Below are 26,620 nucleotides of genomic sequence, written 5' to 3'. Positions count from 1 at the left end.
GGAGCGCCCCCCCCCCCCCCCCCCCCCCCCCCCCCCCCCCCCCCCCCCCCGCCACACCGGCACTTGCTTGTTGGCATACTGACACAGTAGGAGAGATGACGCATCTCACTCAGGCACACATCTCATGTCCCTGGATGGCACTTGCTGGGATCCCGGCATTGCAAGCCGGCTGTCTAAAGACCTTGTTTAACAAGTTATGACAAGGAGTTGCAGGGCTTCTCTGCAGCAGGGTGAGCTCCAGGGACTTAGAGGCTCAATGGAGCAGAGGACGCGGGTCTGGAGCTTGACTAAAGGATTAAGCTAGGACTCATCACTGTGTAGTTGGTGGGGTTTGAACAAGCTGCTTTGACTTTGGTTCTTCCTTCCTCCTTTTTGTTTTTCTTTTTCTGTCTCATCACTTATTAAATTAGAACAATAGCAGTATGATACCCTCCCAATAAAGCATTTGTGACTATTAAATGAGCTGCTGTAATGTCCTTGGGGACTGTTTAGTAACTATCATTATCATCATTACCACCAGCTCATCTTTCTGGCTGTTTGCTGGCAGGCATGGTTCCCTTTCTGAGTAGCTCAAACTTAAGTCCTCTGACTCTTTGATTTCTAACAAAGAAAGGGAAACAGATTAGAATGGAAATCTACAATTTCCGGGCAATCATGACACACCTTTCCCCGTGAAGTCAAGCACCTGAAAAGTCCCCTAATATGATGAGCTCTTGGGAGCACTGAGCAATTTCCTCTGTTTTAGGACCCAGAGAGTACAATTTAATATCCTTTTAGATTGAGGGATGGCAGTTAATTTGTATTAAATGTATTAAGTCAAGAGAAATTCTACTTGATGAAAACACAAAAGAATATTATTCTCTTGGACAAAAATTGGAGAAAGCAGATTTCTCAGAAGAACCTCCAAGCAAGTGTGTTGCCTGATGCACAGGGGGAATGTCTGGATTGGTTTGCTTCAGGGATTTCATTTAGTATTGGATATGTGAATTTTTTGTATCATTAATATCAAATTATTAATTTATTAAATACATTTATAACTATGTTAGAAAATATGTCTTCATTTTTTTAAACAAAGACTATTTTTGTTTGTTCAAATGAGAAGGGCAAATGGTACTACCTCAACTTAGTTTATTTAAAGAAGCATTGGGTTTATTTGCATGTCATGGTGTGTGTGTCTCATGTGTGGGGTGTTCTTGGAGACCAGAAGAGGCCACTGGATTCTTGGAGCTAGAGTTATAGATAATTGTGAACTATCTGACTTGAGTGCTGGCAGGTCCCCTGAAAGAACAGCAAACACTCATAACTTCTGAGCCATCTCTCTAGCACCAACATTTAAAATGATATTACTTTGTATGCTGACTTAAATACATCACCTTAGAAAGGAAGAAAAATGGAGAGATTCTGCAGTGAGGATCCCAGACTCCAAACTGTTTGATTTGGGAAGTCCTTTTGTATATGTGTTGCTTTTATTGGTTAATGAAAAAGAAGATGCTTTGGCCTGTGATAGGGCAAAATAGAGTTAGGCAGAAAAACTAAACTGAATGCTGGGAGAAAGTAGGCAGAGTCAGAGAGATGCCATGTAGCTACCCCCAAAGGAGACAGACGCTTGGGAACCTTTCCAGTAAACCACGAGCTTCGTGGTAAAATATTAAATAATAGAAATGGATTAATTTAAGATGTAAGAGCTAACTAGGAATATGCTAGTCATTAGCCAAACAGTGTTACAATTAATATAGTTTCAGTGTGATTATTTCAGGTCTGGGTGGATGGGGAATGAATAAGCAGCTTCCATCAGCAACTGCTCCCTTCAAAGAATAGCTTATTTTCACTGGCTTGCAATTCTCTCTCACAAGTCCTTCAGGACCTCCATCAGTCAGGTGGTTTGGGGAGGCTCAGAAGAGCGAACATATTTCATACATTCAATATATGTTATTTTCCCTATGACCTTTTTGACTTAAAATAAATCTACCATATATATTCAGAAAAATTAAACAGTGGAAGTATATCCTGAGTCATCCTGAGAATAGCTATGGAAAAAGTGTAGTCTGGGCTGAAGGTTCTGTAGACTAGTTTGTACTGGGAATATTATTTAACTTTTGCCAGTTTTTGTTTTGTCATTTGTAAAAGTCTACTGTGAAAACTTCAGAGTGAAATCCATTTTTTGTATGTTAATTAAAGCAAATGTTGATCTGCTGTAGCAGATCCAAGAATTGACAGATTCAAGAATTGTTAGCATAGCACACACTAAACATTAGCTGTTATTGTTATACTTAGTGAACAGTGTCAAGTGACCGATGGAGTTTTAAAAAGTGGTGTCGCCTGGAAAGACACTTGGAAATGGAGATTGAATCCTTCAGACCCCCCTTTTTTCCCTCTGAGAGTCAACCCTCTTCTGCTCTGACAGCCAGATGTGAAAGAGTCTGTGTCCTTTCTCTTTGAAATAGCATGATTTTAATTCATTAGGTTGTTTTATAACCTCAGCTCTCCATGGGCCTGAAAAGGTATTTGTTTTGTAGCCTCTACTGCTTCCTCTGGCTGTCAGCATGGGAGCAGCATCCCCATGGGGTTTAGATCCTAACAGCAAGAAGAGTCACCTACCTCTTCTTCCTTTGACATTCTTGGAAGTAGCTCCCTTAACTACTGCTGAGAGACAGACAAAGACCTTGGACAGTTAAGCTGGACATCACCCAGCTCTGTGAATCGTCCCAAGAAATGAGCATCTTTAAAGAGACGCCTCTTAAAGCTTCCTCTGCAGCTTCTTCACTATTCACTGCAAGGCTTTCAGCCAGAAACCAGGTTGATGGACAAGTTTCCTGATGTGTCTCAAATCTGGGAGTATCAAGTAGTGTGGAAATGGACACAGAAGGACAGCGTGTTTCTCTCTTATCTCTCCAACCTTTTTGTTTCTTTGTATTAGATAAAGAAGAAATCCAATCAGAAAACTTTCATATGTGTTAAAGTGACAAGCGTGCAGAGAGTAGCTTTCCCAGGTTTACCCAGTGTGAATGGCGAGTAGACACAGTCTATTTTTTCACGGCATAAGCAAGTCATCCTATGCTGTAATGAAAGCTGAATGAGTGATACACCCACAGCCTCTTGATGGATGGCATAGTTACCGTCTCTAAGGAAATTCTCTAATCAGTTTAGCCCTTAAGATTGCTAGTGGTCCCTCTTGACGTTAAATGTCAGGGAGTTTATTACACTGTTTTATTACTCTGTTAGAACGGTATTATATAATCTTAGCCACATGCATTCTCTTTATCCCTTTGACCTCCTTATTCTCCTGAGTAGAACATTTAGATTAGCAATAAATAAGCTTAACAGGTAAATATGCCCCCACTTGTTAGAAGTCCTCCATTTCAGGCCTGAGAAGAGGAATGCTGTCTATTCCTATAATTTACTACTGAGAGTGAGGTTATACAGAGAATAAGTAGGGGTTCCCAGGCGATTTGTGTCTGATGGTGTATTACAGTCAGAACATCTCAAGGTAAGGTGAGAGCTGAAGAACCTGGCCTGTCTCAAGGATGTAATTCTTTCCACGGATGGGGAAAAGCCGACACTCATTCAGATTAAGTAGACGATGTAAGTATTTAGGGTCAACCTAGAGACAGAGAGAAAAGACTGACCCTCTTATAGAGAACACAGTGGGGTCTGACGATAAATGAATGGCATTGTTTTCTTCCAAGCTCTTCTAGAAATTCATTCCCTTCTGGTCCATTCGACATCGTAAAATAAAAAGATTTTAGCCAATGGCATGAGACAGACCAGCATATTGGGTGTTTACTTCTAACAGTCTAAAGTCATTGACTTAAGGGTAGGTTGTTGTTTTTTTTTCCAGTCACATAACTAAAGAGGCTTCTTTACAACAGCAGCAATATTGCAAGGATGGGGAAGAGACTTAGTTTTATGATAGAAGCATCTAGGAAAGTAAGACTCTACTTCATATGCATGTCAAGGGCTAAGAAATAAGCCCAAATAAGAGGGAGAAAAAATTCTTTTTATTTTGCAGCAAGGTCTCTCGTCACTGTGGGTACTCACTGGTCTGGCTAACAAGTGTCAAACTGTGATGCAATATGTACCCACCCAACTCACCAACAGGAAGGTCGCAAAAGAACTGTAGCTTGGTGTTTCATCATTGCGTGGTACTCGTGTGATATCTTTAAACATCTGGAACGCCTTATCATTACTGCTGGTGGTGGTGTGTAACCTGCCAGCCACTGAGTAAGGAGCAATGAGAGCTAATCCTGGTACAGCACGAGAAACCTGTCAGGGGAATAAAGCTTGGCTAAGTCCTGGCCTAGAGCTATTAGTCTCAGGCCAGTGGTCCAGCTCTGTTGGTCACTCTTCCCTGAGTTAGAAATGGATTTACAAATGCTGGACAGCATTGAAAAAATATCCCAGAAAATCTCAAGCTATAACCATCATTTACATGGTTTGTTGTGTCTAGATACACAGGCACCTTTTTTCCCAGTTGGCTCCTATACAGCCCCGGCATGCGATTAGAGTGGGCAGAGGATTAATATACTTTTTAACAATACCAGTCAGTCACATAAGGCCAAGAGATAATTTCTTTTTAAAGTGTGCTATCAATCTGAGTGTGATGTGTGACTGGCTTTCCAGTTGGAGTATAAGCCTCAGAAAGAGCTCGCCACCCAGCTCCCTGCCTCCCTTACAGAGGATTTTGCAATGAATTTTGACCAAAGAACATCCAGAAGCCAAAGAATCCCAGTGCCTCCTTTCAGGTTATGAGACTTGATGTGCAGAAACATATAAGGTCAGGACCAAAGGAGGGACCAGATATACCTGCTACCCTATGCTATTACCTAAGGCCCCCTTACATACATTTGGTCCTTGCCATCAATCGATGAAGTCATGACTATCAGGGATAATTGAATCAAGGAGTATACATGTTTAAAGGATCAGTTTTAAGAGTATTGATAACCTTCCTAGTAAATCTCCACCCAAATAATCCTGTTATTTGTAACACATGTCTTCAGATTTTCCCTAAGAATGTTAAAGAGAGTACTCAGTGGAAAAGAGGAGTCATATGGGAAGGCATTTTTTTTTTTTAAATCAGCGAATCAGTCTTTCATTTTGCTAGAATGTCAACAGCAGTAATTCTCAAGTCTAACTAATCCCTAAACACACCAGGAGAAAAATAATTAAGCAGATTCTTTGTAACTCTTAGATATTTCTCGTTCATTGGTTTGGGGTGGGTCCTAGGAATCTCGATTTTAGTAAATTCCATACTAAGATGTTCTGTTGGGACCAACTGGCCCAATGGCATTTGAAAACAGACAGTCGACATTAAAGTTAAAATTAAGTCTTTTGAGTTATCATACACCTTTGACATACTAGCAGGCGTTAGGCAGTGGAATGCGCCGTTCTGTAAACAAACACAGCGATAGTCTGCGATAAACGCAGTTAGGGTAGTGTGTGTGAGAAATGTTGAGGAAAAGCTATCAGGATGTAGCGGCAGACTGCGCTGATAAATGCTGTATGAGTCACTGCGGGTGAGATGCGATGTGGGAAAGCTAACAACAACATCAGAGATTCCACATCATGCTTCAAACACATTTCCAGAACTCCCGGGAAATAATGTCTAAAACAAAGCCAGGAAGTCTTTAGTGGTAGTGGTACCTGTCTAGATCTTGTTAGAGTGACAAAGGAAGCCCTTGGTCCTCCCACTCACCCAAGTGCCTCCCCGTACCAGGGAGCTGCAGTTCTCAGAATCTCAGTTCTCAGTACCTCTTGCGGACAGCAAAGACCAAGGAGGGGAACCTAGAGATACTGGCACGTTTGCTGGCAAACAATGGCAGGTGTTAGTTCGGATTGCATATGGAAGACCCTGAGTGTTAAAATCCTGCACTTGACTGAGGTAATAGCAATAGACAGATAGCAGGGTCGTGATTAGGGGCAGAACTTAACTGGAGAAAAGAGAGCAAAAAGAAGGAAATGAATGTGTTGTGTATGGAGAGTAGTCATTTTAATGTTAAATGGTTAATGAACCATAGGAATCAGAATATTAGATTTATATATGCTATGCTTTTTTGTTGTTAAGACTTAATGTGAGGAAGTGCAGAAACAGACAAAATATTTGAGCTTCAGTTGTCTCAACAGCTCTGTCAGTCAGGTATGTGGGATACCTAGCAGGTCTTGGGAAAAAACTTATGAATAAAATCAGAACGGTTCTCTATCAAACATTCTAAGATGATTTCATGTCAAGTATTCACAGACTGTCCTAAAAAATAGAATAGCAAGGAACATTTCCAAACCCATTCTCTGAGGTCAGTATCTCTGTGATGCCAAACCGAAAACATCAAAGGAAAATGAAATTGCAGACAGCTATGAGTATAGACATAAGAATTCCCAGTACAGTGCTAGGAAGCCAGCACACACTAGGCATTATGCACGCAGTGAAAGGCTTATCCTAGGGAGGTAGATTTGGTTTCACATTTGCAATCAACTTAGTTCAATTCACTGCATCAATAGAAGAAAAAAAACCGTATCATCGCCATAGAGAAAGCATTTGACGAAACTCAACATCTTTTCACGATGGAAAATAAAGCAAGGAAAGGATTGAGAAAATTTTCTCAACTCAGCAAAGGGCATTGACAAAACCTCACCACTGCTGGGGGGAGATGGAGCAGCAGGAAGCAGAATCAAAGGCTTAGAGATGAGGGAGGAAGAGTTTGTGAAAGTGTCTTTATTCATGGGCGACCTGATCATGCGTGTGGAAAATTCTTACAAAATTCACTAAAAAATCATTAGAACTTATCAATCAGTTTAGCAAAATTTCAGGATCTAATCCAATAAAAATGAAATGTCTTTTCAGATACTTACAATAAACAATGTAAAAAAGAAATTCGGAAAAAGATATGTGCAATGGCATCAAAGAGAATAACACACGAGGAAATACATTTAACAGAAGGAGTGCAAAGCTTGCTCTACAGAAACTACAAAACACGGTTGAAGTACAGTAAAGAACAGTTCAATAAAGTGAAAGATATTTCACTTATAGGGACTGGGGTATTGCCAAGACGCAGGACTCCTCAAATTGACCCCCCCCCTTAAGTTTAACATGATTTCTGTTCAGGTCCCAACTGGTGTCCTTAAAGAAATTATCCACTTGATTCTACAGTTTCATAACAGTATTACAAGGGACATTGGAGCAGCATTAGTTACAGTATTGGAAACAGGCAGAATCTGAAGACAAATCAAATGTCTATCAGTCAGCGAATAAATAAACAAACGTGGTATGCTGTGCAAAGAAATAACTGACCAAAAGCATACATAAAAGTTACTCGCAAATCAAAGCATGATGATCCTTGGAAACAGTGTGTTAGTGAGGGACAATTGTGAAGGACAATGCATTATCATCCTATATGAAATGTCCAGAATGCCTAAATTTAGGCAGACAGAGTGTAGACGAGTGGTTGCCTGCAGTCAAGAACACTGTGGGGAGACACAGTTGGCAGGTAGAGTTCCATTTTTCTTTATGGGGTTATGAAAATCTTCTAAATTTGATTGTGAGGATGGCTGTACAATGGCTATATTGAAGACCCTTTAATCCCTTTGGAAACTTTATTTTAAATGGGTGAATGGCAAGGTATGTGAATTGTATCTTGATAATCAATTGCCCCATACTGAAACAAAACAAAAGGATGTTAATGAGTTCACTTAAAGATTTTAATGTAGTCTATTATATATGAAAATAGATTTAAACTATGCCTTTCAAGCTCTAAAATAAATTTATAAGAGCTTTAGAAGCAACACAAATTTTATCTACTTTAGAAAATAATCCAAGCAGGGTATGATCCAACACCCTGGAGGCTGAAAAAGAACAATCCTGAGTTAAGTAGCTCCTGTCTAAGGGGACAAACACCATCTTATTACAATTGGGTTGGATTTATTCTGACACCATGTCCAGTTTCCACATTCGGTGGGATGAAGCTTTCAGAAGTTTCTTATCGCTCTGTGTTAGGGCTGTAAATTGGCATTGTGCATTTAAACACATTTCCAACTGCTGGTAGGATTTGGGTGAAGCTGTGGCAATCCCCTCAGTTCCCACAAAGCTGAGCTCCCCGGGGGCCCCTGCTTAGCACATGTGATACCGTGACATTTAGCGACAATATCTGAAAAGCAATTTTGATGCTATGAATATTTCCCCAGATCATTCTTAATACGAAGGGAGCGTTATTAAACCCTCTTTCTCATTTGCTTCTCTCTCCCAGCATCTCATGAACACGGTGGTTACCCTGGCAGCTCCCTCTGTCCTTGGTTGTACTCACTCTTCCTTTGGCTCCTAAACTTGCCAGCCCTGTGCAGATAGCAACTGGCATTCCTATGTCATGTCATCCTCGATGTCCGCACTCTGCTCATTAGCCCCACATTCTGTCATTTCCCGTGGAAACCAACTCGGTCCCACTTTATCCGCCTGTCACTTTTTATCCTGCTTTTGTGCCACAAATAAAGATCATAAACACAGAGTTCACACTGACAGACAAAGGAAAGGAAGAAGCTGTGTATTGTTGTTACTGACAACGTCCAACATACTTAAAAACCAGAAGTGACAGGATAGGACTGGGGGTGTTATTGGAACTTGTGAAAGAGAAAGTGGATCTCATTCTGCGTGTTCTGGAATCTTCTACTTCCTGGGAGCAGCCGGGACATCATTTGGTTGTCTGTCTTCATCATCCACCTGGTTTGAGGCAGAATCTCTGGTTGAGTGCTGAGCACACCAGCCTAGATGACCTATGAGCCCCTGAGGATTCTCCTGCCTCAGTTTCCCATCTCACATGGGCATGTTTATGTTCTATCACATGTGCCTTTAATTTTTAGGTAGCTTCTAGGGCATTGAACACTGGTCCTCCTGCTTGCACAATGTGCCGTCTCTCCATCCTCAGAGAATTACTGGGAAGCTTAGCTGTTTCTGGTCATGGTGACTGTCATTGTTTTAAACCTCAGAAGCCATGGCTCCTCCATTTCCATTATTCCCCTCTGATGTATTGACCCCCAACCCCCCAAGGTCGATAGAATACAAAGGACTTAAAGATCTAAAAGAATCCGAAATGAGCCTAGTTTTTAACATGAAAACCTCAAGAATGATTCTTTAAATACCAACCCAAACCAGGCTGCAAGGGGTTGAGACATTATCAATTCCCCGAGCATTCTGATTGCTTTTCAAGTTATTCACCAGTCAATAGTATTTATTGAGTGAGTGTCCTCTGTGTATCAGGCGCCAAATTAGCTTGCAAATTGCGTGTTCTGCAAAGCGAGCTCTCTCACCCCTTGGCCAAAGCAAGTATATCTTTCTCGGCAGATGAACTCCTTCTGGGAGTTCCATGGCATTCTGGATGCCTCTGTGTGAGAGCTGAAGAGACTGGTAGTCTAAGCTCATAGAAATAGAAGAGACAAGCTGCTCTTCCCTCCCCATGCCCCTATTCATTCTCTTCCAGGTTGAAAGTTGAAGTACAAATCTGAAATGCACATTGGGACAGCCTAGGCAGACTCTAGCAGCTTCTTGGTGGGAGATGACTTCCCTAGCTGCTACCTACCTATTCTGTCATCTAACAGTGGTCTTTCTTCTACCTTGGAGCCTTTTTCTGAGAAAGGCGGACCATGGGAGTCCTGCACAGATGTGTGAGAACCCCTGTTGGGGATGCTAGTTGAGTTCTCTGAGGAGAGATGCCAGGTAAGGTCTCATTAACCACTGAATCAAAACTATTTGCCTCAAATACTCATTGAGAAACTCTTTTTAAAGAGGCAAAAATCAATACTTACCATTTGAATTCTTCTTACCCTGTATTTTTTCCCCTCCAGTTTTGGGCTGTCTTTAAATTTAATAGATCCAGCAAAAAAAGCAGTTGAGGGAGAGGAAAAGAACAGAGCAGGGACTCTTGCTTAGACATATGCAGGTGAAATGCTCTGGGGAACTTGACTTAAATGGCAAAGTTTTTTTTTTCTTTTTTCTTTTTTTTAAAGTTTGACTTCTACACTGTACTTAGATGGATAATGAAGTGCAGGAACAAATAGCAAGATTGATTTTGATAAAAATAGGGTATGAATGTTTTTCCTGCATGTATTTCTGTGTACCACGGGTGTGCCTGGTGCCTTTGCAGGCTGAAAGAAGGCATTCTATCCCCCAAAACTGGAGTTACAGATGATTATGAGCTGCCACGTAGATGCTGGGAATCAAACAGGATCTTCTTTAAGAGCAACAAGTGCTCTTGACATTTGAGACTTGTCTCCAGCCCCATGTACAGCAAGATTGAAGAACCTGGTTTCCCCATCCCCATCCTGCCTGAGGACCCATATGCACATTGTCTGGTTTATTCTTCTCTGGCAGACTCCTAGACCCTGAGGGGCTACATTCATTCTTACATACCTCACACTCTACTTGACCATGGCTGACCTGATGTAAATTCACTTTCTGACATTGAATTCTCTCCCAGAACTCTTTTGTACAAGTCTACTCGTCTTGTTTCCTTGTCAAAAGAGAAGGGAAAGTCTTTTCTGCAACTCAAGAGAGACTGTCTTGTCAAACAGGGCTGGCTCACACTGTGGCCAGGATATCAAGTTCAATTATTTCTTGGGAATTTCTCTGCTGTTTTAACAAGATCAGACTATCCATAGGTGTGGATATAGATATAACTATATCCAAGGGAGTGGCTCAGACATATCCCAAATTTCTATTTTCTATCATCACCATGCATTTTGAACCTGATTGGATAGGGTTCTCTTAAACAATGTTAAACAATGACACTGAAACTTCATGTCTGAAAAAGTGGGTGCTGTAGGAAATACATAGCTGGGAAAATATAAGGAAGAGGAAAAAATCCTTGGGAAAACATCAGATGGTGGACTTTGGGAACTCAGGCTTCTGAGGCTGCCAGAGCTGCTGAGGAGAATTAGGCAGTGGTCTTAGCCAGAGATGAGGAGTGGATCTCCATCACTGAACTGGGCTCTCCCATTGACAACCTGAAGATCAAGACCCTGGAAGAGATCTCCCTGTTCTCCTTGGCCATTAAAGAATCTGAGATGACTGACTTTTTCTCCTGGGAGCAGCCCTACATGAAGAGGGTCTAAAGACCACGCTAGCACAAAAGCAGACTTGAAATGGCCAGTGGATCATCTTCAAGGCTTTGACACTACTGGAGAGGCTACAACGGTCATGTTGGCTTGGGTATTGAGTGCTCCAAAGCAGCAGCCTCTGCAATCTGAGGGCCCATTATCTTAGCAAAACTTTCCATTGTTCCAGTTCAGAATCATTGCTGGGGAACAAGACTGACAAGTCTCACAATGTCCCATGTAAGGTAACAGGCCATGATGATTTTGGGCAGATGAACCATTTTTCATACAGACACTGGCATCATCTTTGCTCTTGTGCCCACGTAGCTGCTGCTAATGGCCAGAGCTGATGACAGCTACACATCTGCTCTACTGCTACCTCGGGCAGCTTCAACCATGTATTTCTGGCTACAACATCCACTAAACTCCTACCCTGGGCGACTTCACCCATACATTTTTGATACTGTCTCTGAGACCTAGTGATAAATGACCGTATATCCCTGGAAAAAAGAATGTATTCACCAAGTTTCCCTATCAGGAATTCACTGACCACTTTTATGGAAACACATACCAGAGTCTCTATTCAGAGAACTCAAATTCCAGCCATGACTACTACACATGATTTTTTTATCCCCTCCCGCAAAATAAAGTGAATTAAATCTGGGGTGGGGGAGGGGAGAAAAGGAATGGCTGTCAGCAATGTCTTTGGATAACATGAAGATTCTTTAAGAAAAAAAAATTCATTTTATAGAGGCAAAGCACTCTTAATTCTGGCAGGGGAATTAAGTGTGTTGCTAAGAATCTGCCTAGACCAGATTAACCACTGAAGGGGACACAAGGAACATGTTACCCACAGAGCATATCACAGTCACTACCCAACCATGCAGGAATACTTAGACCATCAGGAAAGAATATTCCCACGTTAGGGTGTACAATGTTTAACTATATCTCCCCTACTCAGGGATAAACTCTTTAGGTCCCAGAGGGTTACCCAGTCACTAGTCATTTTACTTATTCAGATTCATGTATCTTAGATACACTATCAATGTGCCAGAAAGTGCTTTTCCTCTTCTGGAATGTTCTATCCTCTCTGTGTTCAGACACTATAGGCTAACATGTTATATATTTGGTGTATTACCTACCACTGCCTTAGTAATGGATTAGCTCCAGCTAAACTGGGGGCTGTAATCTTACAGCCGGAGATGATGTTTTAGTCCTTTCTCCATAGCAATGCTAGTATAACAGGATGGCCGTGCTTTTTTTTTTTTTTTTTTTTTTTTTTGGTTTTTCCACACAGGGTTTCTCTGTGGCTTTGGAGCCTGTCCTGGCACTAGCTCTGTAGACCAGGCTGGTCTCGAACTCACAGAGATCCGCCTGCCTCTGCCTCCCGAGTGCTGGGATTAAAGGCGTGCGCCACCATCGCCCGGCGATGGCCGTGCTTTGATCAATATCTACACAGCCTCAGCAATCGGGGTTTATAATTAGATGCAGCAAGCAAGGAGCTGATGGCCAGCACAGCAGTTGGAAAGTGTGCTGGGAAACATTATGTCCTGTTAATCAGAAGCTTCCTAGAAGTGCTTTTATTGATCTATCATGGAGGATGGATTATCACGGTGCTGGTTTAGAGAAAGACTACAGGGTAGGTTTTCCTGGCCAGGCCCTGTTTACTTTGAGGGAATACTTTAAATCAGTCTGAGCCTCTTGTACCAGAAATGGTTTCCTTTCATCCCTGAACAAGGACCCTTCAGAAACTTAGAGGCTCTAAGCTCTCTCCTGAAAGCTTCTTTGTAACTGCGTGGGCCATATCCAGCCTGGGCAGAGAGTGACTGCCATGAGGCAACTGCCAAGATTAGCAGCCAGTAGCTAAACCAGGCTCTGAGTACCATGATGGTGGTACCAAAGGCAGAGGTTGTGCATCTGGGAAAACACTAGCCTCAACCCTCATGCCATGCAGACAGCCTTAGAGGAGGGGTGGCCCCTAGTTGGGACTTGTAGAAGCATTCTGCCTCTGGTTAAAATTGGGGAGTACAAGATGTTCCCCATTTGCCCCCAGCAGTCCTGAGCATGTTTCCTTCTGCTGAGCTCAAATAACTTATTTCATTGTTTATTCTGTCAACAAATATTATTGGACAATACCAACAGGTATTATGCTGGCTGACTTTGTATGCTAACATGTCTGGCCATAGAGGGCTCAGACATTTGGTCTAAGCATATTCTAGAGAAGTCTGTGGGGATGTCTGAAAATGAGGCTTCTATCTGTTGCTCTCCCTGATGCTCACCCTAGGCTCCTCTAGTCAGTGGAGAACCCACGTGGAGCAGAAGATTGCTAGTGGGAACACTGATGTCCTGCTTTCACTTGTGGATGTGGGCTGCCGCTTATACCATTGGTTCTCCTGGGTCTGAATGTCTCAGTCTTCCTAGTCTGTGAGCCAGTTTCCTTGCAATAAATTTCTGTGTTCCTCTAACACACACACAGAAAGAGAGAGAGACATACAAATTTACATGTTCTGCTGATTAACTTTTACATCATTATGAAAAGTATCTTATGCAACCTAGAGAAGGAAGGAGGCTTTATTTGAACTCTGTTTCAAAAGCACCACACTGAGGAGGGTGTGGTGGGACAAAACATCTCACATAAGGGTGGCCTGAAAGCAGAGAGAGGAGAGGCACCATGGCCAGGCATAACCTTTAAAGGGGCCTGATTCAAGTTACCTGTTCCTACAGCAGTCAGCCAGCCCTTACTTCCTAAATCTGCTATGACTTCCCCAAATAGCACCACAAATAGCACACACACACACACACACACACAGAGAGAGAGAGAGAGAGAGAGAGAAAGAGAAAGAGACATACACACACTACGCGTCTCTACGTGTATGTCTCAATGTGTGCATGTAATGTGTGTGTTGGGGAGCCTTTAAATTGAAGCCATCATACCAGTTGAACATCTCTAATCTGGAAATCTAGTATCCAAGACTTCTGTCTTGTCACTGATCACACAGGTGAGATCAGCGATACTTGATTTGCATGCATGTGTGCATTCTTTCTCTTACAGGCCCTGCCTAGAACAGATAACATGGTGATGACAATCACAGGGCCCTCGCCCTCATCAGTCATCATCTTTTCTTCTGTGTGGAAGAGATAAGTAAGCAAACAAGGTGACTGTCGGGTAATGATGAGTCTGAGAACAGAAACAAGAGAGTTTAATCATAAGTGGCCGATGAATCCTTTGGATTGGGTGGTCAGGAAAAGTCTTTCTGAAAATGTGACATTTGAACTGAAGACTGAGTGATGAAGAACAGCCCCATAGAAGACTAGGGTGGGGATGGCGGGAGGAAGCGCTTTCCCACAGTGCACAGTGCGAAGAGTAAGTGCAAAGGCCCCTGGGAAAATCTAATGCACAAAAGGTGAGGGACAGGAAATGAGGTCAGAGATTCATCAGAGGCTGCTCAGTGAACTGTAAGCCCGACAGAGCCTGAATTTAATTACATTACAATGAAAGGCTTTTGACAAGATTTCTGGTAGTCATAGGATCTGACTTAATTTTTTTTATGTGTTTTTTTTCTTTTTCTTTTTTTTTATTGAGAATAAGAAAAAAAAGTTTCCGCCTCCTCCCAGCCTCCCATTTCCCTCCCCCTCCCCCCAATCTTCTCCCCCTCCCCCCTCTCTTCTCCCCCTCCCCCCACTCCTCTCACCCCCCCTCTCCTATCCAAAGAGCAGTCATGGTTCCCTGCCATGTTCTGGCTTGGTGGGAGCCTAGCCAGTTTGGACGTTCACCTTCCTAGACATGGACGTAGGGGGGAGGACCTTGACTTAATTTTTTTCATGCTGTTAAAATGAATTACTCGTTGGATATTTAATACATGTATACAATACATTCTGGTAACACCTTTCCCTCTACCCTCCCTTAGGCTGTGCCTACCACCAGATCTCCCCATTCCTCCTACAAAGTCGCAGCCCTACCTTCAAGTCTTTATTTTGTTTCTGGTTTTGCTTTGTGACCTACTGGGTTTATCCAGTGGTGTGATGCTGCCCACTTAGTGTTAGTATTTCACCAGTAACTATATCATTGAAGGCAATGGCTTCTTGTCCTCCAGACTTGAATATTTTTTTTTAAAAAAAATCACAGGAGCTGTTTCATATAAAACATTCAAAAGGTGGTAGTTCCATTACCCATCATTTTCTACTCTTTCCCAAATATTTCACTAAAATGATAATAAAAAGTTAGGTAAACTGATAATTCTCTTAAGCACAACAAGAGTTTACATGACAGCAACATTAGTTTGGAAGTTGAAGAAATGGGTGAGATGGGACTTGTCAGTGTTGGAAAGTATCTGCTTTGTCAGGCAAAATGATGGCCACATGTGAACTTTGGGGACATGTATTAGATGCAAAGCATAAATATCTGTCTGTCTGTTTGTCCATATATCTACTGATCACCACAGAGGAGGAAAAACCTAGAAGTCAGGCTACCTCCAACTCTAAATAACCAAGCTCCTAGTCACCCTCTATTGCCTCTAGAGGAGCAAGTATAAGGCAAGGGGAGGAGGACAACGGACACCATGGGGCTTTAGGGTTCCAACTGTTGCTTCTTCCTTTGGGACTCTAGGTGTGGTCTGAGTCTAGCTGTGGGGAACATGATGCAAAGAGCTCTTGATTCCCACTGCCATGAGAAGGTAGATGAATGGAGGGGCCATTCCTCCAGCTGTTCTTCCTGGGTGCTCCCAAGCTTCAAAAAGAAGAAAGAGAAGTAGGACTGAACCACTGGCCACCTTCCCAGAGTGAGATGAGATGCCCAAGGAGACATCTATTTCAGATGCCTGTTCCCTGAGGCTCCATCTCAGGGTGCTTGGTGTAGGCAGAATATCGGTACTGGTCACTTTATTTTTGTTAAATTCAGAATCTTCCTGTAGCGATTTCCCTCTAAACACACTTGAAAATAAACTCATCCCCAGAGTAGTCTGGTTTATATTTCCCAGATTTTATGTCTTTTATGACAAAAGAGATATCTCACTTGTTTCCCCTAAACACTCTGTTTCTTAAATCCATCCTGTTATTCATTGAATAAGATGTTTTATGTGGATATAAAACTTTCTGTAACAATGTAATCTCTTCTCCATGAAAAATATTGGAAAATAATTTGAGAAATTGCTGCTGGCCCTAATGTCTTCCCCGGGGGAGGGGGTGAAAAGGAGCAATGTCAATAAGCACAGACCCTGGGAGTCAGGTAGAAGGCTTATAGAAGTCTCATTTGTTTAACAATGGGGAAAAGCTTATATACCCTCCCAGCACCCAGGTGTTCTGATCTGTTGACAGTTGACATTTCATGCTTATCCCTCATTGGATAGTCATATCAGGACCTCTGACAGCGCCTGTTGTTAGGCTTGGTTGCTCCTTATTGGCTAGGCACAGACAGGAGCTTTGGCAGCTCTACACAGACTCCAGGTAGGCTCCTTTTGGCCTGGTAGGCCTTATCTTCCTACATATCCACCCTTTTTTATTTTTTTACATAGGACACTCATCAGGACCCAGAGTTCTTTGCTCAGGCCTTGTTGACCCTGCCTCAGGAGGGCTCAGCAGATGGACTATGTCTGTCTTCGGTTGGCCTGCCAAACAAGCTCTTGCCTATCACTGACTATTAGCTCTCAAAGAGCATTTTTTTTCCTGGAGAGTTGCCAGGATTGGGGAACAAGGCTGTAGCCTTTTGAATTACAAATAATCAGGCATGTGTAACCTCCTGTGGAGGACTGCAAGAAGGATGCCTAAGAGCCATTGGCACCTGAAGAGTCACCTTAGTTGTAGTCCACTGATGGCGGATCTGCAGAGGAAACATTTAAGGAGGGTAAGGATTAACAACATCACTCCACTGATTAATGCATATGTGAGCATCTAGGAAGGATCCAATAGCCCTTTTATATTATGCCAAACTTTTTTTTAACGAGTAGTCAAAGGCCATAAACCCTGCTCTTCACAAATCAATGTGTTTGGGGGCAACGAGAGCAAGAAAGGGGAGAATATCCATTACCCACCCTGAGTTATTTCCTTCCTTGGTGGAAGCAGATTGACCCATGTATCCTGGGCATATATCTGGGCATATATCTCTTGTCAGAACCCATATTGGTGTTGTGGCAGTCTGAAAAAAAAACCCACAAGCATACCCTCTCCCACGGGTTAGCAGGAGGGCTGGCAGCTGCCATTGGAGCGAGATAGGATCTCTCCATCTCACCAGGGTCAGGGGTGTTTTCCTTGGAAGGGATGCCCAGTGCTTGTAAGCTGGGCTGAGTCCCTTGTCATTAAAACTGAGGAAGTCCATATGGAAAAGAACCACTGTTAAGGACAGATAATGTTCTCTCCTAGCCCCTGGTAAGATAGTACTGGCGTATAGCTTCTTAAGTGCTACGTTGGTCCTCTCCACAATGGCTTGCTTGTCCCTGTGGATTTTAGGGGACAAAGTGGTATAGAGAATCCAGAAAGTCACTGAATTGTTGAAAGAAATAGGCAGGAGTATACATGCAGACACATAGACACACATACACTTACAAATAATTAAAAATAAGATAAATATGTTAAAATGTAACAATATTCTACTGAATATAGGTCACATCTATTATCATCTATCATATATCTGTCTCCTATCTATCATCTATCTATCTATCTATCTATCTATCTATCTATCTATCTATCTATCTATATCTTCTATCTATCATCTATCTATTTATTTATCATCTATATATTTTACCTACCAGTCTGTCAATGTATACTTAAGTGGCTTAGCCAAAGAAAAGTACTAAAGTGTCAAAGAAAGAGAAATAGAATTTTGGGGATCATGGTTATGATTTGGGTGTGACCTGTCCCATAGCCTCATATGTTTCAGCACTTGGTCCCCCAGCGGGTGGTGCTATTTTGGGAGGCTGTGGCACCCTTAGGAGGTAAGACATAGCCAGAAGAAAGGAATTTCTAGAAGATTTTAGGAGGTAATAGTCATACCCTGATTCCAGCCTGATCTCTCTTCACTTCCTGGTCTATAAGTTGCCTCTTGTTATATGTTTGGTTGCAGAGATGAGAAAAGTAATCAATACTCCTTCAGGGGTTTCCATGTACTTAGTAGAATGAGACAGCTACGGTATAAATGGGGAAAAGGTTAAATAATGCAGCTCAACCCAAGAACTTCACACGAGAAATGTTTTATTATGTTCTTACAATACAGCAGCTTCTAAGAGAACAGACGGTTAAGACTTAGTGTTTAGTTTTTATATCAAGGGAGTAAGATTAGCCCACCCGATCACCACATTGGCTCCTTGATAATGTTACTCTTATGGGACCCAAGAGCTGGCCATCAGAGAGAAGGCTCACATCACTATTTAGTTTCATCCTTATTAGATAGTTTGCAAATAATCCCCACAAACTGGTGTTTAAATTTAACAGCAACAAATGAAAGATGCTGGTGGGAACCGAGGCTGCCCCCCCCCCCCCCGCCAGCGTGTTTGTGATTAGACTTCGTGGATGGCGTCTCTCACAGGTACCATCCTTGCAGCTCATCTACTTAATTGGCAGTGGTTTGAATTTACTGGTTCTAATATGATGTTTACTTACAGTGTCCTTTCCTCTCCCACAGTTCTTTCTTTCTTTTTAAATTTGTTTTTACTCCACAAAATAGGCAGATTGTGCTCAGGGACAAGATCTCAAAGTGGCCACTTGGGAAGCTCATTGGTATCCTGCAGCAACAGTGGGGTATGAGAAAGGGGTAACCACTACCTCAGTGGCCTCGAGGGGTGCTAGGAAGGGCTGGGCTGATCCCTAGGGTGGAGCTGGGAGATATGGGATAAAACAAGTAGTTCTGGACCAAATGGGCATCAGGGGAAATTGCCTGAGTCAATGTGATGAATTCTGTCAGGGGAGCTTCCTGTCTCTCTTTTGTGCAGTTAAATCAGGCAACAAGTTAGCTATCTGCAGAAAAGAGCCAATGTGATAGGCCCTGTCTATCTTCTGAAGAAACTTCTCAAAGACTCTGTGCCTGAGGGATGGAGCTAGAGGGAACTGGAGCCCCTGCTACCTGGCATGCTTTCTCTAGGACAGAAAATCTTCATGTCAGCCTCCGTCAGTGCCTTAGTCTGGGGTGTTCAGTGCAAAGCGTTGTCCTGGTGGCAGCGAGGTGTGCTGGGATGAGTCGGGGAAAGGAGATGCAATTGTATTTATGCCTCGAGGATCTCTACTGGTTGAGGAAGAAGGTCTTATAAAAGCAGAATTCATTTTGTATCGCTAAAGAATTTCAGAGGCCATGGGAATGCCTTCATCCCCTTGGGGCAGCTAGAACAAAATTATGGTTCATAAGGTGACTTGGAACCAGAAGATATTTTCTGCCACTCACAGTTCTGGAAGCTGAAAAGTCCAAGGTCAGGGTGTCAGCAATGTCCTGTAAGGGTTACATTCCTAATTCATAGATGGATCTCTTCCCCCTTGGGAAGTCACTTGGTATACTCACATGTTGGAGATAGCCAAGGCTCCCATGTACAAGGGTGCTAACCCCAATCATAAACTTCCAGCTCTCAGGACCTAACTATTTCCAGAGGCCTCCTTTCTCTCCCTTCTTCCCTCCACATTACCCCATAATAATTACCTTTGGGTGGAGTAAGAATTTAACATAAGCATTTGGGAGAGTGTCACCATGTTCCATGTTGCAAGGGTCAAGAAGGTAGAGGATGCTGAGCCTTGAGGGACTAGGAAAAAAATCAACATAAAAGAGGTAGCATTTAAACATGGCCATGACGGTTGAACCAGGCTTGGATGCAGTTTAGGGGGCTGGCTCCTCCAGGAAACCCAGCTTGCTCTAGTTGTCTATGAGGAACGAGGCTGTACAGAATCACAGTTCGGGGGCACAGATTCAGGAATCAGATGGTGCCATTCCAATCTCTTTCCAGTATTCCAGCGCTGTGTGACCACGAGCAAGCTACTTCTCCCAGCTGAAGTGCCCCACCTGTGTGGAGATCACCCCCGACCTGGCACTCCCCACAATGTCTGTTGCCATTTGGGTCAGGATAGGAGATTGCCCTGACTTTAGACGAGGTGGGGACCTCTCATCTCCATGACTCCTCTTTCCTTGCCGAGTTCTTGACCTGGACTAGGACAGGATTGGGATCCCCCTCTTTCCTCAATCTTCTTTTCCAGTCTCTCCTCCACAGCTTACTCTGTTCACATGGAGATCCAGACCTCTCTGCTGGGTGACTGCAGCCTTCACGACAGTGTTTCTAGCTACAGTACTGTGGACAGAGACTTTGGGCTTTCACGCTCTGTCAAGTGCGGCATTGGCGAGACAAGCTGATGGTCAGGGACACTAACAGACTCGCTGGCTCTTTAAGTCGGGCCTTCTTTCTACTCAGAGGTAAGGAAGGGGAGGAAAGAGGTGGATGTGTATAAAAGGAACGAGAGAGTCAGTCTCCTGTGTATAAAGTGGACACAATGGAAGCACATGTAATCGTTATAAAGGCACACAGCACATGGAATGGGTGTGAAGATGTGTACAAGTTAATGTTTATGCTTTCTCACAATAGTCTCTGGCACACAGTATGCCCTGTGGTTACTGTATGAGCATCATCATCATCATCGTCGTCATCATCATTACCAGGGACTATGTTAAGCTAAGAATCTCCTAGATGCATCAGTCGTAGAAAGTAATGAAATGTGGTGGTTAATATTTTAACTTGACAGAATATGGAAGACTAGTCTCTGGGTATGCCTGTGGGACTTTATCTTGGTTGTGTTAATTAGGATGAGAAGACTCGCCTGCTGCGGGTGGCACCATTCCCTGGCTGGGATCCTGGATGGTAAAAATGGGGGAAGGGATCTTGAGCAGCAGCATCCATTGTTGTCTCTGGCTGTGTACATGATGTGTACAGCTGCTTCGGCTCCCTGCTGCCTTGACTTCCCAGTCCTGATGAACCGCACCAGGAACTGTGAGCTGCAACAAGTGCCTTCTTCCTGCTGTTGCTTTTGTCAGGGTGTTTCACCAGTAGCAACAGGACAAGAAACTAAGACAGAAATATTTCCCAGGCACAGTTGTGACCTGCGGGGAGCTATACCCCTGTTTTATAAAGGAGGCAGCCCCAAAGGAGGTGGCTACTCCAGTCTCTGCTCCCACTTCTCAGATGAGACAAGGAAGGATTCACTCTGCCAGGTTATCTGCTGTGCTCAAGGTCACATTGCAGCTCAGTGAAATGGAGAACCTAGATTGAAATGTAAATTTCAGTGTCTTTTAATGCCTGGGCCCAGAACCATCTGCTAACCTCCTCAGTGTCCTTCTGAGCCTTTTTAAATAGGTATTTTCAAACCAAACCATGATGTGGCAGCTTCCTTTCACTGGAAGGAGCTATAAATGATAAATGATAGCTACAAGACAATGAGATGCTAAAATGCCTACTTCACAGGAAGCTGAAGAGAGAAAACCTGAAGTTCACTTCCCCACTTTCAATTAGGTTACACAGCCCATTAAGCCAAGTAATAGGAGCTTTTTGGAGTTTTTGGACAGTGTACAGTAGCCATATCTTATTGTTATGCAAACGAAAACCGGACATTCAAGGTTAAAGGCCCAGAGCCCAGCTGAAAACTAACCTCATCTTCAACACTAGCCGTGCAGGAGAGGATGGAGAAAGCTTTTCGACATTTGTCTTGGCTGTATTTTTATCACATAATTATCTCCCATGTGCTGTTTGCAATGGAACTATCTAATTGATTTCTTAAAAGAAACATTGTCAGGAGTCAGGTTGTCTTGGTTTTGGAAGATGTGCTAATGATGGGCCATTTTAATTATGAAAATAATTATCTTGGTGTAACTTTGTTCCTTTATTTTAATGATGTGAATGCAGCCCATTCAACCTGATGATGTGGAGTTGAATGGATTTCAGGAGGTTGTGTGCAAAATCCTGCAACCTCTACAGGTCCACTGATTCTTTCCTAATTCTCTGCATGGCCAAGGAGTGTTCACAGATTGCTTACAGATTTTGCCTTCTCTGAACCTACCTTTTATCGCAGGCAGGGCATTCCTCAGAGATAGGGAGGGCCTTCCGTGTCTTGCTCACTATTTTTACCCCAGTGCCTGATAGAGGTTTTATGCTTAGCCAGTTTCCTCTGGGGGAATTAGATTCCAAGAAGCTTGGCTTCTCTGGCCTGTAAAATCACCAGCACATGAGTAAGGAGCTGCCTGGGCCAGGAATGGTTTTCAATAAGGCAGGATGGAAAAGAAGCCCTTTACTCTGGAGTCTGATTGGAGTCTCTCACTAGTAAAGAATCAAGTGTCTAGGACAATTACCAACTGCTTATGACCTTTCACCCTTTCCAGGTAAAACCTGAGCTTTCCTAGGAACCTCACTGGAAACCTAGTCACAAGGAAAGTATGTGTTCTAACTCTCTTGTGCAATTCTAGTTTCTCTTGTTTTTATACTATTACATTATAATTATATGCAAGGCATCTCCCTCTAATCTCACTTACAGGGGGGATTCTTAACAAATTCTTGAGGTATGTGCTGTCTAGTTTCATGTCAACTTGACACAAGCTAGAGACATTGGGGAAGAAGGAGATTCAATTGAAAAAAAAATACGCCTACCAGATTGGCCTATGGATCATTTTTTTTTTTTTTGATTGATGAATGAAGTAAGAAGTCCTAGCTCACTGATGGTAGCTCCACACCTGAGCTGGTGATCCTTAGTGCTGAAAAAAAAAATAGACTAGGCATGCTATGAGGAGCATCCTTCACGGCCTCTGCATCCATTCTTGTCTCCAGGTTTCCGCTCTGACTGCTCTGAATGGTGGCATATAAGCGGTCAGCTGAGATAAACCCTTTCTTTTCTATGAGAAAAAGAAGCCAGACCCAAAAGGAGGACATGGCAAGAAATAACCAAATGATCAAACTCAGGCTAAAATCAATGACATAGAAACAAAAACAACAACAAAAATAATACAAAAAGATCAGTAAAACAAAGAATTTTTTCTTTGAGAAAATCAATAAGGTCGACAAATCCTTAGCCAAATTAACTAAAAGACAGAGAGAAAAAGGATCCAAATTAACAACATTAGAAATGAAGTGGGGGAAGGCCGGGCGATGGTGGCGCACGCCTTTAATCCCAGCACTCGGGAGGCAGAGGCAGGCGGATGCAGCCTGGTCTACAGAGCTAGTTCCAGGACAGGCTCCAAAGCCACAGAGAAACCCTGTCTCGAAAAACCAAAAAAAAAAAAAAAAAAAAAAAAANAAAAAAAAAAAAAAAAAAAAAAAAAAAAAAAAAAAAAAAAAAAAAAAGAAATGAAGTGTGGGGGAACAGCAACAAACACTAAGAAAATCCAAAACCAAAAATAAATATTATTATTATTTTTGATTTTTGTTTATATATATATATGCTTTTATGTATATTTCTTCTACAGGTCCTTTCCCTATGCATTAGGCTTCCAGTGTTTATATGGGACTCCTGAATGTGTGAACAAGGGGTCTGGGCTTCTCGTGCCTTCTCTTATGCTGTTTTGCTGTTTATTTTTGTTTGTTTGTTTTTCCTCGTTCTGATGTATTAGTCTTTGCTTTATAATATTTTATTTTATTTTATCATATTTTGTTTCATTTCTAGCCCTTAGAAGCCTGTTTGTTTTCTAATGAGAGAAAGAAAGGGGATAGATTTGGATGGGAAGGGAGGTGGTGAGGATCCGGAGGGAATAGAGGGAGGGAAAACCATAATCAGATGTAGAATCTATTTTCGACAAAAGTGGAAAAACAAATAAAGTAAACCCTTTTCTCCTCAAGTTGCTCTTGGTCACGGTGTTTCAGCACAGTAATAGTAGCCCTGAACCAAAGCATGACTTGAATGCCATTAAAACGGTATAGAAGACGCATGCTAAGATGATTAGTTGCTAAGCTTCTTGAGGAGGCTTAGTCACATTTGGGTTATCCTTTTTGGGATGATTGGAGAAGCCTAGACTCATGCTCTTAAGTATGCTTTTTTCTCTTCTCGAGTGTCTTTTTTAAAGAAAGTTTATTGCAGTCATGTATGTGAGTGTGTGTATGTGTGTGTTTGAGCACATGTATGTGTGTGTAAGCGTGTGAGTATGTGTGTATATGTGTGTGTATGTGTTTGAGTGTGTATGAGTGTGTGTACGTGTTAGTGTCTGTATATGTGTAGAAACAGAGGCTGGGATCCAGGGTCCATGCCTCTGAGCCTGTACTTGGTATCAAGCAGACCCGCCTACCTCACACTGGTCTCTGATTACAGAGGCCCCACTTTGTCCTAGCCCCCACACCAGAAGATACTGCTGTGAAAATTTGGGGGAATTATTGTCTTCAGTCATTTCAGTCCTCATAGGGATGCTTCACCATGAAATGTGGAAAATTTAATAACAAATTATGAAGTATTTGTCACTGATATGATATTTCTTTTTCTCACGAAATAATATCTCAAGCCAACATTTCCTAAGCCCAGAGAAATGGTGGTCATTATTATTTCATGTTTTGTCTTCATAAGAAGTCATTACGCTCACATTGTGTTTATAACTCCACAATGATCAATAAATAAGCAACTACACAGTTCTCTAATCATTTTGTCTATCGAATCAAGTTCAGAACTCATGATGAATGTCTCCAAACCCGATGCAATCACATTGTTTAATATAAAATCTTTACCTCCTCCATCTTCACCCCCAGCTTATTAAAGTTTTGCTTTTCTCCTTTATTACAGAACACATTTCTGATTTTCTTTATCTCCTAATGCTGTTTCCTTTCCTGGTTTCTCTAAATCTGGGTTGTATTCACGAGCAGTGCAGAAGGAGTTAGCTGTGTGTTTAATAGAGAGGCTCATACTTGTTTGTTAGAGTCAGTTGTCAAAATTCTGCACGCTGGCTATTCATTAAACACGGCTGTTTTTGAAAATTTAAATTGTTTGTGCTGTGAACTAAATAGCATTTTTAAAAAGTAATACATAGTACTCCCTTTGCTGTACTTCATTATTGTCTGTGCTCTTGGGGTCACTGGTCTGTTGTAATTCTCATGGACTCATTTGCTCTCTCTGTCTCTCCCTGCCTTTGTGTGCCATGATGTCATACGGATGGTTTGAAATCAGGCTTGAGGGATATATCCTGGGTACAAACAGGGGTTTTACTGTGGAGTGCAGTCAGTCATTAAAGAACTTCAGGCTATTACTAAGTTTTGACTTTGCCCTTAGTCTTTCCTTCCATCCTTCCTTATTGTGGAGCCAACAAGAAGACTGAGCAGCGAAGGAGATTCCCATTTTTGGCCATAATAGGGGAAGTGGAAGACAGACTCTCAAATCGACTTCTTCACATGGTAAGGACCTGGAGAGCACAGGATGATTCAGGATGGAAGAAAGGAGCAAGTGGGATAGACTAGTCAAGAGGATGGGGTACTCCATCTTATCTGGGACTGAACAGAGATTTTTTTTTTTTTTTGAGAATTCAGTTGCTGCTTCTTATTGTTCCATTGATGGCTCTTTCTAGTCATGCCACAGCAATTGTCAACTGTTGCGGTACTTGCGGGAGGGGTCATTTGTCATGAAGATGGGACTACACTTAAGTTACCAGGTGTCTGAGGACTGCTCTGGCAGTTCATTTTGCTCTAACAAGGGCCATTTTCGTGTCTTGTAATGATCCTGTTACCTTGGGAGAAACTCTTCATCCCTCTGAACTTGCACGTCTCTTGCTGGAAGGTGTGTCTGTTGTGAAATCATTGACCTGCTTTGACTAAAGCAAGCCTAGTTGTGAATAAAGGGAATCACATTTTAGGGCCCAGTCAGAACTGTAATCCAGGAAGACAGAGATTCAACCGATTTTAAAAAGATGTATTGAGGTTTTACAAAGTGGTGGCTGCCATATTTACAGCTCTAAACCATAAAGGGGACCGGTACCCCAGAAACTGTGGCTGCTGCTGACACCGCAAGCTAAGCTGTCTTGTAAGAGAGGAGTTGGGTGCAGTCTCAGACTCTGGGTATTTTGTAGGAGGGTTCCTTTGTGCCCAAGAAAGGCGAGTGATGCTCCAAAGGTCAGCTTACATCTGGCGGTTAGCATGCCTTTCCAACAGTCCCACTGCATGCCAGTCAAGTCTAAGGTCCGATTAATGCTGACCTCCAGATCCATTGGAAGGTCCTCCAGCAATGTTATTCCAGCTTGATCTTTTTCTGTAATATAATCAAAGGGGCCCTCTTATGGAATGTGGTTAAAAACAATGGCTCTTACAACAAAGAGCGCTGCCCTTCTCTACTCTTCCTATGCAGCAGGAGGAGACACATCTGTCCGTAGGCGGCAGCTGCTGCCTTTGTCGGTTGTGAAAGAGGATGCCCTGCTTGATGCTGATGTTTTTCTGTTGAAGAATACGCCTTGATGGGGCCTTAGGGATCTTAATGGACAGAAAAGCACCCCCTACACCAGACTTCAGTATTTTAACTAATTATAAAACTGGACCGATTCCATCTACACAGTAAATGAACAAGATTTTTGAGACTTATTATCTATTCAGGAAGAAGAGTAGACAACAAAGCAGAAGCAAGTGGAGAAGTGCAGAGTTCTAGGTGG

The 26,620-nt window shown here is 42.5% G+C and overlaps 1 protein-coding gene across 1 annotated transcript in view; it reads right to left on the bottom strand.

Moving 5' to 3' along the window:
• Window positions 1-6,714, bottom strand: part of LOC126502047 (dr1-associated corepressor-like) — a 9,000-nt gene extending 2,286 nt beyond the window's left edge. Inside the window, exons 1-3 of the mRNA XM_050142805.1 lie at window positions 6,627-6,714; window positions 4,093-4,244; window positions 3,480-3,601 (exon numbers count right to left, since the gene is read on the bottom strand). Of these exons, the coding sequence (XP_049998762.1) occupies window positions 3,480-3,601; window positions 4,093-4,244; window positions 6,627-6,714 (362 nt within the window). The remainder of the gene's footprint in view (window positions 1-3,479; window positions 3,602-4,092; window positions 4,245-6,626) is intronic.
• Between the last annotated feature and the right edge of the window lie 19,906 nt (window positions 6,715-26,620).

Source organism: Alexandromys fortis, unplaced genomic scaffold (assembly GCF_014885135.2).
Source record: "Alexandromys fortis isolate MF-2015 unplaced genomic scaffold, M_Fortis_MF-2015_v1.1 scaffold_51, whole genome shotgun sequence".
Classification (NCBI taxonomy): Eukaryota; Metazoa; Chordata; class Mammalia; order Rodentia; family Cricetidae; genus Alexandromys; species Alexandromys fortis.
The sequence above is the reverse complement of the archived record's forward strand: the minus strand, read 5'-3'. Positions and strand labels throughout refer to the sequence as shown.